This window comes from Xyrauchen texanus, chromosome 36 (genome assembly GCF_025860055.1).
Source record: "Xyrauchen texanus isolate HMW12.3.18 chromosome 36, RBS_HiC_50CHRs, whole genome shotgun sequence".
Classification (NCBI taxonomy): domain Eukaryota; kingdom Metazoa; phylum Chordata; class Actinopteri; order Cypriniformes; family Catostomidae; genus Xyrauchen; species Xyrauchen texanus.
In genome coordinates this window covers 10,739,992-10,759,029 of record NC_068311.1, presented here as the reverse complement: position 1 = coordinate 10,759,029, position 19,038 = coordinate 10,739,992, and the positions used below count along the sequence as shown (strand labels likewise).

The window sequence follows — 19,038 nt, the reverse complement described above, 5'->3', positions numbered from 1 at the left end:
GTTGAACCATCTTTAGGTGTACTTGCTCAAAAGCACTGAGGAATTGTAGCTGTATGTGGTTCAAAGTACACCTTATCCTACAGGTGGCGCTGTATATCTGGGAGGACGGAAAGGGGCCTCGATTAACGGTGGTTCCAGAACTTTGCACGTTACCGGAGCGCTCTCCAGAAGCCCAACATTGTGCCACCACTGTCAACAGCCACTCACCACAGTGTGTAGGTAACCTCGACACCTAGCAAGAGCACTTGATACACCTTTAACACACACCTCTAATCAGTATGTGGAGATGCCTAATGGGAGAAAGTGCAAATCTTGGGTTACAATTTGACGTGAGACAGGTTGTCAAGGGGCCCGGGGAAACAGGATAAATGTGATTTGTGCTGGGAAGGTAAGAGTTTCTGTACCATGATTTACACTGTTAAAGTCAGAAGTTTACATACACTTAGATTTAAGTCATTATAACTCATTTTTTAACGATTACACAGATTTAATAAGAGCAATATATAGTTTTGGCAAGTTGTTTAGGACATCTACTTTGTGCATGACACAAGTAATTTTTCCAACAATTGTTTACAGACAGATTGTTTCACTATATCACAATTCCAGTGGGTCAGAAGTTAACATTCACTAAGTTAACAGCTTAACTTAGACATCATTGTTTGACATCATTTTCTGGAATTTTCCAAGCTGCTTAAAAAGTGGGAGGCACATATACAAACTGTTGTAATTCCTACACCGTTCACCTGATTTGAATGTAAATACCCTCAAATTTTAGCTGAAAGTCTGCAGTTAAAGCACATCTTGTTCGTTTCATTTCAAATCCATTGTGGTGATGTATAAAGCCAAAAAGATTAGAATTGTGTCGATGTCCAAATATTTATGGACCTGACTGTATTTTAAGGCCTACCTTCAAACTCAGTGCCTCTTTGCTTGACATCATGGGAATATCAAAAGACAGCATTATGTTTTGGGGGTGCGTTGCTGAAGGAGGACTGGTGCACTTCACAAAATACATGGCATCATGAGGAAAGAAAATGATGTGGATATATTGAAGCAGCATCTCAAGACATCAGCCAGGAAGTTAAAGCTCGTCGCAAATGGGTCTTCCAAATTGACAATGACTCCAAGCATACCTCCAAAGTTGTGGCAAAATGGCATCACAAACCCCTGACCTCAATCTAATAGAACATTTTTGGGCAAACTGAGAAAGTGTGTGCAAGAAAGGAGGCCTAAAAACCTGCCTCAGTTACACCAGTTCTGTCCGGAGGAATGGGCCAAAATTCCAGCAATTTATTGTGAGAAGCTTGTGGAAGGCTACCCAAAACGTTGACCCAAGTTAAACAATTTAAAGCCAATGATACCAAATACTAACAAAGTGTATATAAACTTCTGACCCATTGAATTGGATGAAAGTGTAGTTTTCGGCTAATTGGGGAGAGTGTCTTTTAAAGCTTAAACTGCAACAGTAAACATGTAATTTGTCTGGTTGACACCAGCCTGACATAGCTATCTTTATTCGGCCAGTGGAAGATGGGAGTCAAATTTTTCACAATTGAGTATGAAACTGTGAAGCCAGGCTGTTTACTGACATCAGCATCAACTGCATTAAAGAGCCTGTCCCCTGTTACCATTATGGACCATTACAAAGTCACTGATTTATACACTACTTTAAAGTTTCTGTTTGAAATATTGCACTTCAGAATTCATAATCAGTTTGGGACTCTAAATTTAGTTAAACCAAAGAGTCATATTTTAAAAGGTTTTATACGCCTAGTGATATGAAGCAATTACATTTTTCGTACCTTGTAGTCACTTTTCGTTTGCATATGCAAATTTGCTTGTCAATTCTCACCTCATGACAGAATGGAAATTTTCCTTTTAATAAGGTATATTATTTTAGGGACAGTGTTGAAATGTATTCGGAGAGACCAGGATCACACATTTTGAACACATATTTATCACAGAGCATTATTTTTTAATATCACTTCTTGTAAACAGTAGAATTCATGTAAGTGCTGTTATACAATTATAAGCTTCACTTTTTGCATTTAAACTTTCTAAAAAATGTTAAGTGCCTTACTGTAACCCAGATATTTGCATTTTAAAAGAAAAGGAGGGATGACTCAAAATATTTTTTTGTGGTAATCAACATTATGCCACAAAAGCTTTTAATTGAGCTTAAGTTTAAGCTTTTGATCTTAACAGAATATTCCTTTAAGCAAACTTTAAACAATTGTGAAATAAAACAATTAATGAATCTCGAAACATGCAAAATGGAAAGGGTATCATACAAATGGAAAAGGTAATGTACAAAAACAACAAACAATTGTTTTGGCCAACAGATATTGTAATTAATTAGTTGTATACAATTACAATACATATAACACATTTATATAAAAAACATCCCAGGATATCAGTGACAACTTGCCCCAACCTGACATTTATAAGAAACACAATTGTTCTGAAAATGTATTTTTTATTTTAAAATGTCAAATGTATTTTGAGTATATGCAGTTGAACCTTGCCTTACTGTGTCCCAGTTTGGTTGTATTGTATTCACTTGTTTATCCAAGAGTCATTACAAGGTATGACAATATTGGAATTTTAGTTCTTAATTCTAATTTAAGGCTAGTTGAATCTAGTTTTCAACTGTGTCTTTGAAAGGTAACTGCTGCTAGAGAACACAAGCTTTTATTCAACTGGAATTTTGACTCTAAACCGCTGGGGCCGTTCGTAACGAGTCTGTCCGTGCTGTTTTTCGAATGTTTTCTTATGTAAACATATGCTAGACTGACGTCTTAGACCTTTGTGCCATGCCTTGCTGTTTTTTATATATTTTCAGTGGTTAAAAAAGCTGTGTTTTTTTTTAACTCTGAAAAGGATTTTTGGTAGCACAAGGTTGCGTTCGTTGTGAGCAAGCCCCTCATAGTTGTAGATTTATATTTCCCTTAAGTGACAAATAGCCCTGTTTGTCTGGCTTTGTTTTTATTCAGGTTGTGTTAAAACACCTCAATTCTAATCATTTAATTTCAGAATGTATAACACACAGTATAAAGAAAAAAGGTAGTGTAAGTTTTGTTTTTGTGCAAAAATATCTCATCTCAACCATGTCAAACCTTGTAGAAAGAAATAACTTTTCAGTGGGCAACATAAGGATTAAATAAAGAATGAATCCTATCTGAAATATTAAATAACCATGTCTTTTTGCAGCACAGTTACACCAGTCATCTCAACCACAGGCTATTCTGCCCTAATGTTTTATCTTTCGTCTCCACGGATTACAAATGTCTGGAATCTACCAGTCTTTAATATTCACACTGTGTCTGGCGCAAAACATTCTCTCCCTTGAGCAGTGCTAAGCACTCTTACCTCAGAGTTGATGTTATCTGGTGTTTGCATGCCCCGCTCAGATCCATAACTAAAACTTTAACCAGAAATACATACAGACACACACTGACATGTAAACAAGTTGGATTGCTTTGTTTGATGAAAGAGCAAAACTCACCAGATTGATTTGGAAGGACATATATTTCCAGGGGACAAGTAATTTATTTATTTTTTATACCGTTAGTGATAAGCGCTACTTTAACTCTTAATGGGTTAGATTACAAAAATCTCAAATTCTGTCATCAATGTTATTCTAACCCAACATGACTTTCTTTCATGAAATATATTATTCGGATATACAGTTGAAGTCAGAAGTTTACATACACCATACATTTAAACTCAGTTTTTCATAATTCCTGTCATAGAAAACATTCCCTGTCTTAGGTCAATTTGGATCTCTACTTTATTTTAAGAATGTGAAATGTCAGAAAAATTGTAGAGAGAATTATTTATTTTTATTTACTTTTATTTATTTCATCACATTCCCAGTGGGTCAGAAGTTATCATACACTTTGTTAGTATTTGGTAGCATTGCCTTTAAATTATTTAACTTGGGTCAAACATTTTGGGTAGCCTTCCACAAGCTTCTCACTATAAGTTGCTGGAATTTTGGCCCATTCCTCCGGACAGAACTGGTGTATAACTGAGTCAGGTTTGTAGGTCTCCTTACTCGCACACACTTTCTCAGTTTGCCCAAAAAGTTTCTATTGGATTGAGGTCAGGGGGTTGTGATGGCCATTCCAATACATTGACTTTGTTGTCCTTAAGCCATTTTGCCACAACTTTGGAGATACTGTATGCTTGGGGTCATTATCCATTTGGAAGACCCATTTGTGACCAAACTTCCTGGCTGATGTCTTGAGATGTTGCTTTAATATATCCACATAATTTTCCTTCCTCTTGATTTCATCTATTTTATTTATATTTTGTGAAGAAAAGCACCCCCACAACATATATAAAAAAAAAAAATCCTACAAATGTAAATGCATCTTGTTTTTTAGGATGTTTAGGTATTTGTACTGGAAAACAAGACAAAAATATAAATAATAATTTTTTTTTGCAGTGAGTAAATTTGTATTGCTGTTAAATCTTTTTACTGGTATAGAGTAGGGATGCACCGATGTATCAGCTACCGATATTTATCGGCCAATTATTGACCAAATGAAAAATATCAGCATGTTATTAGCATAAAACCGCAGATATTAAAAACGGATTTTTTAATTTACAATTAATTAGAACCACAAGCTCAATTGAAATGCACAATCCAGAAGAGTTGGCATTCCTAAGAATATGCAATATATATATATTTTTTCTTTCTTTCTCATTTGTTTCTTTCTCGGATGTGACCGTTTTGAAATCGGCACTTACCTGTAGGCTACATGATGCGGGAAACAGTTCAAAACACTTTGAAACCATCAGACTTTGACTTCTGAGACATTGGTTTGATATCAATTAATTCTGCATGATTGATTGAATTAAGATTGAAATCGCAATGTGGCCTTTTTTGGTTACTAAACCCTTAAAGGCATTTTAAAATATAGTCTGCATTCAGCTTTTCAGTCAGCAGAAATGCAAAATAATATTTTGTCATATCAATCATCATGATATCATTATGAAGTTATTTTTTGTATCTTTTTTATATTTTTATCTTATATTTATATTTCATTGTGGCTCTCAAAAATTTGACCTGTGTTCAACAGATTCAATCCATATTCAGTGGAAATAATTTATTGTTAGAACAGTAAAAAAAAAAAGCTTTTGTACATTTTTAAAGCATAATTTCTAAGTTGAACAAATAATGTGACAAACTAAGTTAATTGGCAAAATATCAGTATCCTTATTGTATATCTGTTTTTTAATCTGTATTGTATCGGCCCAAAATTTTTATATCAGTGCATCCCTTGTATAGAACTGAGTAAAAATATGTCTAAACTTTCTCTTAATCTATGTATCTCCAGGGCCAGCCCGTTAAGAGTGAAAACCTTTTTGTAGCGGTGAAAACTTGTAAGAAGTTCCATTCCGAAAGAGGTAAGTTGTACGTTTTTGAAATTCAGTACTTCTAACACATAAGTAAATTGTGACTGAGTGCCCATTTATGCCACAACTAGGCTAAGTTGTAACTTACATATAACTGGTGCAACCGGCCCCAGGCATCAATCCAACTTATGAGACAGATACAATGTTGTAGTTTAAATTCAATGAGCCATCTGGGAAAGCAAAAAAAACACAGCCAAACCAACTGACATGTCATTTGCATCTATCTAATTGCACCGACTAGAATAATTATCTTTCTCATGTCACTTTCTAGAGTTTTAAGGGTGGTACAGTGCATTCAGAAAGTATTTAGACCCCTTAATTGTTTTCACATTTTGTTATGTTGCAGCCTTATGCAAAAATGCATTAAAACAATTTTTCACATCATACACTCCATACCCCATAATGACAAAGCAAAAAACTAATTTTTATTTGAACTTCGCAAATGCATTAATATATAAAACTGAAATACGTTGACATAAGTATTCATACCCTTAACTCAGTTCTTAACTGAAGCACCTTTGGCAGCGATTACAGCTTCAAGGTTTTTTGGGTATGATGCGACAAGCTTTGCGCACCTGGATTTGGGTATTTTCTGACATTCTTTTCTGCAGAGCCTCTCAAGCTCTGTCAGGTTGGATTTAGGCCGTCAGTGGACAGCCATTTTTAGGTCTCTCCAGAGATGTTCGATTGGGTTCAAGTCTGAGCTCTTGCTGGGCCACTCAAGGACAATCACAGAGTTGTCTCTAAGCCACTCTTGCATTGTCTTGGCTGTGTGCATGGGGTCATTGTCACAGTCTGAAGTCCTGAATGCTCTGGACCAGGTTTTCATTTAGGATATCTCTGTATTTTGCTGCGTTCAGCTTTTCTTCAACCCTGACCAGTCCCTCTGTCCCTGCCACTGAAAAACACCTTCACCTCCGTGGTATTGCACAGGTGATGAGCGGTGCCTGGTTTCCTCCAGACATGACGCTTGGAACTGACACCAAACAGTTCAATGTTCATCAGAGGAGAGACACTTGTTTCTCATAGTCAGAGAGTCCTTTAGGTACTTTTTTGATGTGTTTATGTCACTGAGGAGAGGCTTCCGTCTGGCCACTCTGCCATAAAGCCCAGATCAGTGGAGTGTTGCAGTGATGGTCGTCCTTCTTCAAGTATCTCTCATCTCCACACATGATCTCTGGAGCTCAACCATAGTGACCATCGGGTTCTTGGTCACCTCTCTTACCAAGGCCCTTCTCCCCCAATTGCTCAGTTTGGCCAGGCTGCCAGCTCTAGGAAGATTCCTGATTGTTCCAAACTTCTTCCGTTTAAGAATTTTGGAGGCCACTGTGCTCTTAGGAACCTTAAATTCAGCCACATTTTTTGTAGCCTTCCCCAGATCTGTGCTTCGAAACAATCCTGTCTCTGAGCTCTGCAGGCAGTTCCTTTGACCTCATGGCTTGGTTTTTCCTCTGATATGCGTTTTCAGCTGTGAAACCTTAAATAGACAGGTGTTTGCCTTTCCAAATCATGTCCAATCAATTGAATTTGACACAGGTGAACTCCAGTCAAAGTGTAGAAACATCTCAAAGATGATCAAAAGAAATGGGATGAACCTAAACTAAATTTCAAGTGTCATAGCAAAGGGTCTGAATACTTATGTCAATGTGAGTTTTCTGTTTTTTCTTTTTAATTAATTTGCAAAGTTATCAAAAATCTGTTTTGTCATTATTGGGTATGGAGTGTAGATTTATGTGGACAAAAATAGTATTTTAGTATAAGGCTGCAGTATAACTAAATGTGAAAAAATGAAGGGATCTGAATACTTTCTGAATGCACAGTATATGGTATAAAAGGGGAAATAATTGTCCCTGTAATTCTTTTTTAGAAAAAAACGCTACATCCACAAAGTCCTGATACAAATGGACGAATTATTATTACACCTGGAGAATAAGATCAAACCTCTAGTTACAAATCTGTGAACGGTGGATAACCCTTTCTTTTCTGTAGAATGTCAAGTGCTCATTATTATCTGCAATACTCTTTTTTTTAAAGGTGTGCAATTTTTTCAACATTAGAATATGCATTCTTTTTGCTATCCAAGCTTAATATGCAGACGCAACTGTAAGTAAGCCATTTGCAGGTTGATTAGGGGGTTTGCCAATTGCCAGATTGGTCATCTGGTTGTTTCCATGAGGAGAAATTTAATTTTAATCTACAACATAAAAATTATGTGATATTAAATGACCTCCAAAGACTTTCACAGCTAGTAAATTTGAGGATTGTGGAGGTTTTCTTTTATTAACTGATAAAATACTCTCTGATTCCATGTTCATCCATGACAGTACCCGTGGTGAAGAAAACATGGGGTAAGCAGGCAATGCTGCTTGAGTACTACAGCGATTACGCCGATCCCTCTATACCAACCATTAATCTTGGAGTGCCAAACACAGAGAGAGGTGAGCACTCTATATAAGTCTTATATATTGGTATATTGATGATGTTCTATCCTATTGTCCGAAAAAGTATTTGAACACAGAAGCCACACTTAAAAATAATGAAATATCAAACCAAGTGTTAGTTATTTTAAAGAACTATAGAACAAACACTTTTTTCAAGGAAAGCCTTTCACACAGAGTAGTTTGTTAGGTTTAAAAGGACAATACAATGGATATATTTATTCAAAAGTATTTGGACATTAGCAGAACATGTCCATAGTTAATGTGATGAACTACACTTCTGGTTCCTCTGCTAGAACACCTGTGTAAAATTGAGAGGGTCCATAATAAATCACTTTGAGTCCGGTGGATTAAAAGTAATTGCAAAAAGAAAAGTTAAGTTAGCTCTAAGGAAGTTAGTTCATTTGTTTTCAGATACCACATTATTTTGTTATCAAATGACGTGAAATGACGTGGGGGGGGGGAAGAGAGATCGTTAGCCTAATACGGGACCGGGTGTGTAGGATCACGACCCGGCCCCGCCCTCCGCCCAGCCACATACACATTATAATTTTCTTGCATTGTAAGGGAATGTTCAAAATGACATTTAAAAGCTTTAATACCTCTAATGAAAACTTTTAGCATAGGGTAAGCTTTAAGTTGTTTGTATAATGCTTCAGGCCGGATGTAGTAGAGCCATCTGAGTTTTAGGGGTTCATTGATTTTATAAAATTTTCTCATTGAAAATGTATCATAAATTAAGTTTATTTTTCTTACTCCATTGGTATATACATTTTTTTTTTTCTTATTTTAAGCACAAGCATGACTTAATTAATTACATTTATGCTTAAAACAAGGAATAATACTTAACTAAAATATTCTATAAAGAGAAGTAATTTAAGGAATATTCTGGGTTCAATACAAGTTAAGCTCGATGGACAGCATTTGTGGCATAATGTTGATTACCACAAAAAATTGGAAATAATTTTTTGTGGTAATTATTTCCACATTTAATTATTTTTGTGGTAAGGTTACAGTGAGGCACTTACAATGGAAGTAAAGGGGGTCCATTTTTGGAGGGTTTAAAGGCAGAAATGTCAATCTTTATTGTAGGCTTAGTAAATAGGATAAGGCATAAATGCGGTTTTGAACACAGATGACTGAATAATGGTATTTTGTTCATTTCAATGAAAAATTTAAGAGAAATCCTTTGTAGTGTACCTTTAATATTTCTACATACTCTACAGTATATTTAAGTTAAAGTATGGTTTGTTTTCCGTTGTAATACTTGCAGTATTTTATAAATCAATTACATAAACAAGGTTCACGTATACAGTCCTTCCCAGTCTTAGGATGCTGCATGTATTTCATAAATCTCATCACACCACAGGTGGTGTTCCTGTGAAGAAGACATATTGTCATTACTGTCCTGAGAGAATCTGCTTTGGGGGAGTGTTTAACTCATGGTTGACATGGTTGAAGGCTATCCGATGGGCCGCCACTCTGTTATGAATTCCATAACATTTATGCCATAAATTCTAGCAGCAGCACATCCTGTTCTGCCTTTTTCCCACAGACTTCTTTGTCAAATTTGCTTTTGTGTTTTACTCACTACATTCTTACTGAGCAGTTCCTACATTCTTCTATGCAAACAGTGCCTTCATGGTCTTCCCCTCCTCTTTTATTTTCTTTCTGATGCTAGAACTTTTATAGTCACTATCTCTATTCAATTTCATTATGTGATCGTTTGCTAATGAAAAAGTTAACTTAGATACTCTGAGGTATCACATCATGTCTCTGTTACTTATCCAAAAAATACATATCAAAGATATAATGTTGCATTCTCTTGAGTACAATTGCTGTTTCCATTCAGGTTGTGGAGAGACAGTGTGTCTTATTTGGCTGTATGTCCTGACAGCTGAATGACAGTGTTGAGGTTAAAAGCTCAGGAAATTCAGACAAAGTTAACTTGCCTCTGTGTTTTTTATTTGAAGTTGTAGATGCTGGATAATTGAATTTCTGTCTGTATACAAATTGATGGAAGACATATATATTTTACAAGAATGCTGCATGAATTTTCTTGGTCAGCATCAAATTTTCAAAGCATATTAAGTAGTTTATATATATATATATATATATATATATATATATATATATATATATATATATATATATATTAGGGCTGTCAATCGATTAAATGTTTTAATCGAATTAATTAATCGCGATTAATCGCATATACAAATATTTGCTGAGAAAGCCCCTCATATAACAATAATTCAATATATAAATATTATACATATTTATATCAATATATAATTATACATAGTTAGCTTTAAATATTAAAAAATATATATATATATATATATATTATGATGGGTTATTTAAGGACCCGTCAATTTACACCTGCATCAGACATGCTTGTGTAGCGTCTCGGATGCGTTGCATCATAAACATACAATTTTTAGTTCACTGTTTCAAATTAAATATAGTTTAATACTCAATCTTTAAACACATCTTGAGATCCCTTAGATCGCATTTGCGCTCCTTCAAGTGTTTTGAATGCGTTGTTCTTCCTACTGATGTGTTTTCTTCACTTTATAAACTGTGCGTTGCTCATACAGCTGAAATTTCACTTACTCTGGGGTAAACCGGTGGTACTACAAGCTTGCATTTCTCAGGAATCGTCCTTATTATGGTGCGATTAATTGCATACATTTTTTAACGCGTTTTTTTTTTTTAATTAATCGCACTGAATTAATGCGTTAAATCGACAGCCCTAATATATACAGTATATACCAGCACCAACAATCATCCACGCTATTATCTAATCAGCCAATCATGTGGCAGCATTGCAGTGCATAAAATCATTCAGATATGGGTCAGGAGCTTCAGTTAATGTTCACATCAACCATCAGAATGGGGAAAAATGTGATCTCAGTGATTTTAACCGTAGCATAATTGTTGGTGCCAGACGGGCTGGTTTGAATATTTCTGTAACTGCTGATCTCCTGGGATTTTCACGCAAAACAGTCTCTAGAATTTACTCAGATTTGTGCCAAAAACAAAAAAAAAAAAACATCCAGTCAGTGGCAATTCTGTGGATGGAATTTATTTTATTTTATTTGTTTTTGTTTTACAAATTGTCCTATTTTTTTTTTCATTTTGTGCTAGCTTTCACTCAGTGACTTTAGTTTCAGTTTTTCAATATACTTTTATTTTAGATTACATTTTTACTTTTAATTTAAAAAAGAGGTTACAGTGATGCACGTATTATTTGAGCTGTAAAGTTGTTTAAATCGTCGTTAACTGAGATTATAGTGTTTACAGCATTTTGTCATCATGGTGAGGAAGTTGTAAAATTTGATACAGCTTTACACAGAGAAGGTTAGTAAACGGTTTTCTTACACTAAAATAATGTTTACGCATATTGTTTACATCTTGTGGCAATACTTTTGAAACAGTATTTTAACATTTATGGAGTGGCTTCATTCACTTCCATTGTAAGTGCCTCACTGTAACCCAGATTTTATTTTTGTATTGTTTTTTTTGTTTGTTTGTTTTTTTGTGGTCATAAACATTTAATAATAACTTATTTTAGTTTATTTTTTATTTTGAAAATGTTTTTTGTTCAGTTTCAGGTTTGTTTTTTAACTGGACGGTGGGACTTCCATTCCTCTTTAAAAAATGTGATTGTGTCTTTTAACTGTGAGGCTGGACTGCAGATGCCATATTGAGTGTGATGATCTCTCCAATTTATATTTTAAACCATTTCTTCCCTTATAATGTCTCTGTCCACTTAAAGGTCACTGTGGGAAAACATTTGCTATCTTGAGGAGATTTCTAAGCAGTGCGTTGCCAAAGATGGACTGGCTATTAATTGTGGATGATGATACTCTTATAAGGTAAGGGTTGTAAGATGTCAGTTTGTGTACAGAGAACATTTGCCTAATTTCTGGGAAAATTGCATGGTTTTAAGAGGAATACGTGGTGTTTATATCTATTAAGATATTAGTGGGTTGCATAATGTGTTTGGTTTCCACAGCTTACCCAGACTGCAGGCCTTGCTGAGCTGTTATGATTCCAGTGAGGCAGTGTGTCTGGGAGAGCGCTATGGTTATGGTTTGGGCCAGGGAGGCTACAGTTACATCACTGGAGGTGGGGGGTGAGTGTCTTCAAAAAGTTATTTCAATTATTTTCCTTTTTCCCAAAATGTAAAGGTAGGTAAAAGTGTGTAATTTAAATTGTGCTGTGTGTAATTATTATTTAAATTTCCAGTTGTTCAGTTGATACATGAATTTCTAAAGCCTTCTTCATCATCAAAATGATCAGTACTTTACTGAAAAACCTAACTTAACATGCTCTTCTGGAAGTAAAAGACCTTGTAATATAATTTCCAAAATGGCTTCAGATTGTGATGCAAATGTATTTTTTCTGATTTAGTAAAATTAACAATAATGTTTATGTTGTCACTGATATTCCAAAACGAGTATTTACTGAATTGAAGCAACTTGTGCTTTCTTAAAATGTCATACCTTTTTTTATTGAAAAATCGAAATGTGAAATGTGTGTGTCAAATAAAACAAGCTTTTGAGGTATATTGAGGTAATATTACATTCCATTTATGGCCACCACGATTAAAAATCACAGAGCTTTAAAAATAACATATTAGTGGGTGGTATTTATCTAAATAGGTTTTTTTCGTGACATAAAGTTTAAAAAATACAGTTAATCTTTTCAAATGCATGCAGGCATTATGACCAAAAGTGAACAAGAGCGTTGAAATTTGTAGGCAAATCTAAATTTTTCAGTTTTGATAATTATAAAAAAATTTAAAAAAAATTGCACATACAGTGTTATTGCAATCAGTAAAAACAACAGTCTCATCAAATAGTCATGTGGCATATGGTTTTGGAAAGCTCTCAAAGAGTAGAAAACAAGCAGCTTAATTTTTACTCACAGACAAAAATATCAACACAATTTTATTCTCAGATACAGTGGACATAATATGGAACAAAATTTAAGATTTAAACTTATTTTTACCCTGATATATATAGTCAAATCAGAAAATGTCCAGTAAAAAGTACATTTTTGGCTAAATTATTTTGTGATATTTCAGCAGTTTCTTAGGCTGAGTATATCAGAATATTTATCAGTAATCTTACAATTCACTGTCATGACGACAAAGTGCACCAAATGCTATAGAATATAGAGCTCTCTAAATTGCACATGTACAATATTTCAGTGAATTCTGTAAATGTGACAGTCTCTGTTCTTAAATGTCCATTTTCACAATACACAATAAAGACACATTCATATTGTGCAAGACCAGTGTTTTTGAATGAATCGGAGAGGTCAGTGAGTATGGTAGTAAGTATTGTTGTGTTGTGTATTATATAGGATGGTGTTTAGTCGAGAGGCTGTGGTCCAGATATTGGGCAGCGGCTGTAAGTGCTACAGTAACGACGCCCCTGATGACATGGTTTTGGGCATGTGTCTCAATGCTCTACGAGTCCCTGTTATACACAGTCCACTCTTCCACCAGGTGAATAAACTATTGTTTTTTTTTTTAAAGCTATTTATAATTACACAAATTCTTACCTAAACCCTAACTCCTATCCCTCAAAGAAAACATTTTGCAGTTTAAAAGAAAAATACATTTATGAGTCATTTTTACAAATGGTTATGTCTCAGTGTGATGATGACTTAGGATTTGAACATGCACAGTTATAGTCGAGCTACATCTGTCTGTCTAAAGCATTAATTACATTTTGATTGAGTTTGATTGTATGTGGTGGCCTCGTGTTATTGTTCAAACCTCACCTTTATATGAACTTCACAGTGATTGACTACAATTTTGTGAGGTAATTTAAAACAAAGTTTGTTTGTTTTATTTTACAGTGAACTTTTGAACTAAGATTAAGTGCAAATCAAAAACGTGACCATTTTAGCAGTGTTCCAATTGAGGACAGCCAAATGACTTTTCCCTGAGACCTTGATGGAAACAAGATGGAAAGGTTTTGAAGAGCATTGTCCAGACATTTCTAAAATAGAAATAATTGCTTACAACATTGTTTTTATGGCATTTCTAAACTCCTTTTGCTCTTTGTCCTGTAAGAGTCAATCACATTACACTGTGTATAAATAATGTTTTTCTTTGTTATTTATGCTAACAGCATGGTTGAGTCACTAAATGTCTCAGTTTAATGATGTAATATTACATGAGCAAGAGTGCTGAATGTCCAGCTATCAGCATGGCTGTGATAGCTTCTCGTTCAGTCAGATTTGAGGATGGGAACTACCCCCTGTAAAATTAATAATAGCTTTGATGTTACGGCCACTCTTTTAGCTCTTTTTTTTTTTAGCATCAACTTCCACTAATTTTGTACTAGTGCCAGAATTTAAACGGGTCTTAGGTCAATAATATCACTGAAATATACAATATACCTGGATTTATCAAATGTAAGGGTAAAACTAATTTTCCTGTTAATTTTTGTTTGAAATTGAACATAAAACAGGGTCAATTTGACCCTTAAGGACAACGTAGGGACTTGATCGTTAAGACCAAGGCGGGGTTAAGGTCTATAAACTTAAGGGCTGGCTGGTGGAAAAGACCTATAAAATACACTTATATTCAAGATAGTCTCTGAAAATAAGTCAAAATATCTTATGCAGTGTTACTATTCAAGTAAATGTATCTTGAATGGTTATATTTTATACTGGAAAACTAATTGAACTCATTTTACTAATTAAAACTTATTTTTGCAATGTTTAGTACCTTTTCAGACAATGCAGTGAATGTAGATATCAGATATTTGATGGCTCTGAGATGAGTGTTGTTGATTGTTCAGGCAATATGAAGGTATTTTAGCTCTGAAAACCATGAATAAGACAAAAACAATCCAATAACGCACCAATAACCATGACGGCAGCCAGTCGAGAGTTGTATCATACATGTGGATGGGCCAATTATTTCAAATGTATTCTAGCAGTTTGGTTATTGTCCTGAATTATTTAGAGCTACTTGTGTATTTTATGTTAATATAATTTTACATCCAAAAACCATAATTGCTCAGATCATCTAATATTTCCAATTAACTGGTTCAATGTAAATATTTGTCATAGGCCTATATGGCAGACTGTGTTTCATATGTTTAGACAATTAATATGCCCTAAAGGTACATTTCCAATGTTGCCCCTTAATATAAATGTTTTTATGTCTGAGACTTTTATTGCTGATCTTATTTTTTAAGGAAGATGTCACTTGGGGGAATAATTGTTTCTCAAACATTCTTTTGGTGCACCAAATAAGAGGAAGAATGTAGTCATTGGAGTTTTGTTTTTGTCTAGTAAGACTAATAAGATCTGTGTCTCTGTGTATTTTCATATTCTATCTCAGGCCCGTCCAGAAGATTATGCAAAGGAGTTTTTGGCCCACCAGACCCCAGTTTCCTTCCACAAACACTGGAACATAGAGCCGATTGAAGTCTTTAACAAGTGGTTGAAGGACAAAAATACAGATGGACTACAAAAAGGCACTAAAGAGGAATTATAGTGTCAAAGTTTCATGTGTGCGTATGTGAATAGAAATGTGTGCGTTTATGCAAATTTGTTTTGGTCTGACACATGGGTATAAGTTACCAGCGGTCTCCATTCTTGTATGTTTTTTTTTTTAATATTGTGAATATTGCACAAACATGTATGATTGTCTATTTCATTGTGTTTTGCCAAGTGTTGCATGTTTCAGATGGAAGTGTGTTGGAAAAATATTTCTGAAATATTTATAGTCCGCAATTATCACAACCTATCCAGGGTAATTGGTAGGTTTATTTTTGAACACTTGTTTTGTAAAAAAAAATAATTAATGTTAATTTTAATTTTGAAATATACGATGAACTATTTCCTATTGCCTTAAATGAGTGGTTGCAGAGTCGTGATTTCAGCGTTAAGAGCCAAATTGACTGCATTACATAACTTAAAAATGTGTTGGGAGGTTGTTTTAAGCCCATAATGCTACAAATGAATTTGAGAACAGAGAAACTGATCTAAAACATAAGATGAATTGGTATACTGTAAGGAACATAATTGGTTATAATTAACGATAATATTAAAATTAGATGGTACACCAAAGCACTAGTCTCAAGAGATTTCTATTCTAGTCTCTATGGTATTTCTATTGTAGATGTAAGATAATGTTTCCATGGTAATGAGAGTCTTACTCGGCTGTTTGTAATAGATTGTACTCTGAGATAAAAAATAAAATGAAATGTAAAGGTGTAGTGTGGAATTTCTTTGCCACTAACCACCAAAAAGTATTGCAAAAATAACTGGTTCCAAATTGGTTTCCAAACACTCCTTCCATTGGCCATGTTCAATTCACACTGTTGTTTGGACCCGAAGTTGGTATGCCCAAACCACTCCAACAAACTGAAGCATGGGTTGAAATCACCACAGTGTCTTGTACTCTTCAGGGAAGTTATCCGAGGTTGACTTGTTATAAACACCATGATGCAACATCACAGGATGTTCTAATCATTGTCGCTATGAGTTTAGGAATATATCAATTAAAATGAATAATTAATTTTTTGAATGTTTAATGATGAATAAAAGCATTACAAGACGAGACCTCTTCTCCCGACTTGTCTGCTCAACTGCACTCCTCAGTAATAAGTAATAAACTTATTTTAATTCTGTACCAGATTAATGGCAAAGTCTTGCCACTATTGCTTTTCATTGCTTCAAGGAAAGATGCTGTCGGAGCCCTGTCAAAAGAGAGAAGAAAACTCCAATGCTCAGTTTAAATGCAATAGGTGGTGGGTACATTAACTGTAAGATTGTGTTCACCTAATACATTTTAGATAAGGAGGAAGGAAATGAATTTTGTTCTCTGTGGTGGAAGAGGACTCTGATTAAACTGACCTGATATAAGCATAATAAGTGCTGTAGATATTTCACATTTTAGGCCCATCAATGAATTAGAAAAGTAAAAAATGTATATCCTTTTTTTTTTGGTATATGCCCACTTAATTAGCAAGATTCAATTATATTGGCTATGCAACTTGCAAAAGGGTCTTTATAAAACAATTTCAGCTCTAAAATCAGATTAGATGAGCCATACTTGAAGCCATTGTAAAACAGCAGTGATTGCACGTAACTGGAATTGTCAATTAGATTTTTTTTTTTCATAATTGTGATTGCACCATTTAAAGAAAGACATTAAATCTGTTAAACCTGTTCTGTTTGTGTTTTTATGTTTTTCAAAACCTTTTTCTAAGTACAAATTTGTTTTGCTCATGTAGAAAGCACCAGCATTCCATAATTATCACAATCTGAACTGCATTAACACAGTTAATGGAATATTCCACATTTACAAGTTAAACTCAATAAACTGCATTTTTGGCATAATGTTGATTACCACAGAATTTATTTATTAATTTTTTTACCACAAAAATTCAGGTTGTCCCTCCTTTTCTGTAAAACAAAAGCAAAAATCAAGGTTACAGTGAGGCGTTTACAATGGAAGTGAATGGAGCCAATTTTTTGAGGGTTTAAATGCAGAAATGTGAAACTTTTACACATATGAAAGCACATATTAATTAATATGAATTCTTCTATTAAAACTTCTGTTAATTTACATTTAGCAATTTAGCAGACACTTTTATCCAAAGCGCCTAACAAATGAAGAACATAGCAAGTAATTTGTCATACAAATTTCAACAACATTTAAAGTGTTGCACTGCCAAGTTCTCAATGTTTTTGTACAGTAAGTGCAAAGTAAGTTCAATAGTAAGTGGAAATAGTGTGGAATGGTTAAGTGTTCATGGAACAGATGTGCTCTTTAGTTTAGCCTCTTTAGTTTTTTTAATTTTGAGATGGTTTCAGTAGATCGTGTGAAGGTTGGAATTTTATTCCACCAGAGAGGAACAGAGAATGTGAACGGCTCCGCTCATTCAGACTGCAGAGAGCGAGTTAATTGAAGTAAGAGGGTGCGTGCGGTTTGATTTGGTGCCCTGAAGGCCAGAGATAAAGCATTGAATTTAATCCGGGCAACTGCAGGTAGCCAGTGAAGTGAAATCAAGGGTGGGGTGACATGAGCCCTTTTGTGCTGATTGAAGACCAGACATGCTGCTGCATTCTGGACCATCTGCAATGGCTTAATTGTGTTAGCTGGGAGGCCAACCAACAAAGCATTACAGTAGTCTTATCTTGAAAGAACCAGAGCTTGTACCAGGAGCTGTGCAGCATATTCAGACAGAAAAGGTCTGATTTTCCTGATGCTGTAGAGCACGAATCTGTAAAGCCAGGCAGTTGATGAGATGTGGGCCGTACAATTAAGCTGGTCATCTACCACCACTCCCAGGTTCCGAGCTGTTCTGGTTAGTGGTCAACAGATGGATTAGCTGGGATCACGAGGAGTTCTGTCTTGGCAAGATCGAGCTGAAGGTGCCGTTTCTTCATCCAGGCCAAAATGTCAGAGAGGCAGGCAGAGATATGAGCTGAGACAGTAGGGTCATCAGGCTGGAATGACAGGTAGAGCTGCATGTCATCTGTGTAGCAGTAGTAGGAAAAGCCATGTGCCCAACGGTCCAAGTGATGTTGTGTATATCAAGAAGAGGAGGGGTCTAAGCACTGATCCTTGAGGAACACCAGTGGACAGCTGGTGTGACTTGGACACCTATCCTCTCCAGGAGACCTTGAAAGATTTGCCAATGAGGTATGACTCAACCCATACATGCACAGTTCCTGTGATGCCCAGTTCAGAGAGCATTTCATGCTGCATGCCCAGGACCAGAGCATGGTGTCTGGATCCTGACTTCCCTATCTGGTTCAGTTTCAGTCTGTGTCGGGATCCGGACACTCATGCTTCATGTTCTGTGTCTGTCGCTCATGACTGCGGATGTCCTCACATTGTAGACTGGTCACTTCGGCCTGAGATTTCGAGTTTGTGTGTGGCCGAACACTTGCATAGGTGTCCTGTCTTGTTTTTGTTGCCTGTTGCGTGCATAGCATGGCTTTTGCCTCGCGGTGTACACTCAGGTTTTGTTTTGTGTAAGAATGCATGGCATCGCTTTGTGTGGCATGCTACACTTTCTCTCGTCTTGTTTGTCGGTTGGCATGAGTGTATATTGCCCTATTGTCTTGGCAATGTACAATTGTTTCTGTATTGCCGTGTGCCTCTCTGTCTTACATCATACCTCGA

The 19,038-nt window shown here is 35.4% G+C and overlaps 1 protein-coding gene across 1 annotated transcript in view; it reads left to right on the top strand.

Annotated features, from left to right (window-relative positions):
• The window catches only part of b3glcta (beta 3-glucosyltransferase a), a 106,222-nt gene extending 89,884 nt beyond the window's left edge, over positions 1-16,338 (top strand). The window contains exons 9-15 of the mRNA XM_052107451.1: positions 84-215; positions 5,346-5,415; positions 7,749-7,862; positions 11,644-11,743; positions 11,884-12,003; positions 13,239-13,383; positions 15,238-16,338. Of these exons, the coding sequence (XP_051963411.1) occupies positions 84-215; positions 5,346-5,415; positions 7,749-7,862; positions 11,644-11,743; positions 11,884-12,003; positions 13,239-13,383; positions 15,238-15,393 (837 nt within the window). The 3' untranslated portion in view covers positions 15,394-16,338. The remainder of the gene's footprint in view (positions 1-83; positions 216-5,345; positions 5,416-7,748; positions 7,863-11,643; positions 11,744-11,883; positions 12,004-13,238; positions 13,384-15,237) is intronic.
• The last annotated feature ends 2,700 nt before the right edge of the window (positions 16,339-19,038 follow it).